Source organism: Hylaeus anthracinus, unplaced genomic scaffold (genome assembly GCF_026225885.1).
Source record: "Hylaeus anthracinus isolate JK02 unplaced genomic scaffold, UHH_iyHylAnth1.0_haploid 11998, whole genome shotgun sequence".
NCBI lineage: Eukaryota > Metazoa > Arthropoda > Insecta > Hymenoptera > Colletidae > Hylaeus > Hylaeus anthracinus.
The window spans coordinates 1-2,662 of NW_026534345.1; the positions used below are offsets into that span (position 1 = coordinate 1).

Sequence of the window (2,662 nt, forward strand, 5' to 3'; positions counted from 1 at the left end):
GACCCATCGAAATTCTTCATATGGTAATGGTTGACACATTGCCCACCTATACAGATTATTCACATAAAAGTACATCAAGTTCGACGATGGTTTCGAGGGATCGTATGACTGCATGTAAGTACATGCATGTACATACTTATTATTGGCTTTCGCGTATCTACCTGAACATTGACTTAATCCGCCGCGTATACCGCGTTCGATAAACAGGACCATGTCGATATTTGTTAGTAATTCGAAATTAACTTTTGTATGCTTCAGCATGGCATCCCACGTAAAACCGGGTAGAGTGTAATAATACGCGGGATCGAGTCCGTAACTTGTTATACAGCTTTCACGAAAGTTTTCAAAAATATCGGCCAACAGCAAGACATCTGTTTTCAAATACAAATCGCTATACTCGCCTAGCGTTTGAATGGAAAACCGTGTCCACACGTTCTCGGCGTGTGCGTACTCGCTCTCCGATACTGTATCACCCGGCAAGGAACTGTAAAATGATTCGCGCGATGGCAAACATGATTGTTCCAACTTTTCGGCACAGTCAAGGTACTTGTACGAACACGTACCACAAATTTGTACGACAAATTTTGAAACTCGGTTCGTAAAATTCTTAATTTCCTTTATCTAAGAAAGACGCTAATTTATCGAGACTGGTACTCACGAATTTGTATGAATCGATGAATCTCAATTTTATACAATTTCGCGACGGTCCATTTGGATCGTTGACACTTTTTGTGAACGAGATGTACTTTCCTTTTGTTATCGGCAATACGCTGACGGCACCCTCGAAGGCTGTAGCTATTTCTTCGATAATAAAATGCGAATCGTAACCGGACAAATTATGAAAAACTATGGGAATGCAAAAAGAGTTTTTTCAATTTAAATTACAATTGGAATGTGCGGGACCTCTGTACCGACCGGTTAGATGGCAATGATCGCGCACCCTCGTATCGTTTTCTCCAAACGGTTTTTCGCAAATGTGACAGTGCGTCGTGTTGCGAAATGTCTCCTGCTGTTCACTCGTTAAATCATCCATTTGTATGTTATTTGATAAAATTGATTTAACAAAATGTGCCAAATTCTTTAATTCTTCGACGAACCAGGAAACACAGTTCGCATCACGACGACATCGGTATACTGACAAGGACGAATCGTACGCGCATTGAACATAATATGCAATACTAAATACTTTATGATGCTGATACGTGTATCTTGGCGCTCCTCGATCAGTTTTCTCTAGAATGCACTCGAGGTCGCCGTACATCACAAATGGAAGTCACTCGAAGCTGAGCCACTTGCTGTCATCATCTGGTAATACGATTGCGCAATCACTCATCTTCTCGCAATCTACGGTGTGAGCTTCCAGCTTTTAACTCGAACTAAAGTAGTGCAAGCATCTGCAATAAAAAGACATAAATTTTTTTTCAAACATAACATATTTAAAAAGAAAAAGAATTCTATACATACCTATCGCAAAAGTATTTTCGATGATTATTTTTACTCAATTGTGAGCTCATGAGGCGCGATAAGTTTTTGATCCACGCGAAATGTCCCACACCGTTTGCTCCTTCTAAATACAGCAAATTGACGTGTCTCTCCATCTTCTGTGTGGCGAGCCGTATCGGCAGAATCTTCTTTTCTTCAATGGTGTAGACGTTGATGGAGATGCTGTTGGCGTGTTCAAACTTTTTAATTGGGTTCAATGACATTAGAAAATCGATATCCTGGGTATTCAACACCGTTGAATAATGAGGATATGCCGATGCCCGATATACGTGACTTTCGGCTGGATGCAGAGCAGCATCTACTGACCACGCGAAACATGCATTGTCCTTCGAGCATACGTTGATTGCAGCTCTCTTTAGTTGTATTTCTTGCGGTAATTGTATGGTACATCCAGCATGCAGCGGCATATATTTATTCACGTTATCAATTAAATTGAGTATACGCGACGGCGCCCATTCGCTAACCCGTTCTTGAAATTCTTCCAGCGATGCTAGGGTGGTGGGATTCTACCACTCAAATCCTGGTATATTTCCTTTGCACGTGATCTTGTATAGATTTACTCCTAGATCTCGAGCGTATTATGCGATTATTAAGAATTTATGTTATGTGTAAAAAAATTAGATCGCGCGCACGCTATCTAAAGGTTTGTATGCTAAAAATAAATGTACATAAGAAGGGAAGTGTATGTGGGAGGAGAGATTTGCTATTTTAGTATTTTTTTTCATCTGACAAAGAGTGTGGGGTGTTATGTAAAAATGTCTAAACGCGTTTTTTTTTCAATCATTGTTCGCAATGAACAAGGAGTTCAACCAACCATTAACAAAGAAATCGCGCACACAATAAGTTCTTTGACAACATATTGCAAAATATGCAGTCAAAAATTCAATATCCTTTAAAATTTTTTGTTTCTTTTGTCAGTGATAGCGATAATGTTCATTCGGAACGTAGTGTAACACGCGTGGTGCGTATACTGGGGAGGAGATATCCCCTGACGGATACATTCTACAAGTATCTCGACATCGGAGTTCGAATCGGTGGTTCCTGCGACGTAGAGTTGGCTATAGAAGACTCTCGTGGAAACGAAATTAAATTTTCTATGGATACGTGAAAAGATCTCCTACGAAAGAGGCATAACATTCTGCAGATTTTTGCTGATACA

The 2,662-nt window shown here is 40.0% G+C and overlaps 1 protein-coding gene across 1 annotated transcript; it reads right to left on the reverse strand.

The window, feature by feature from the left end:
* Window positions 1–885: 885 nt before the first annotated feature.
* On the reverse strand, window positions 886–1,706 carry LOC128889944 (uncharacterized; the record flags this gene model as incomplete). The annotated part of the gene is given in 2 exon segments (XM_054147984.1): window positions 886–1,394; window positions 1,465–1,706. Coding segments are annotated over 2 exon segments (751 nt in total), but the record flags the coding sequence as incomplete, so codon positions are not given.
* Between the last annotated feature and the right edge of the window lie 956 nt (window positions 1,707–2,662).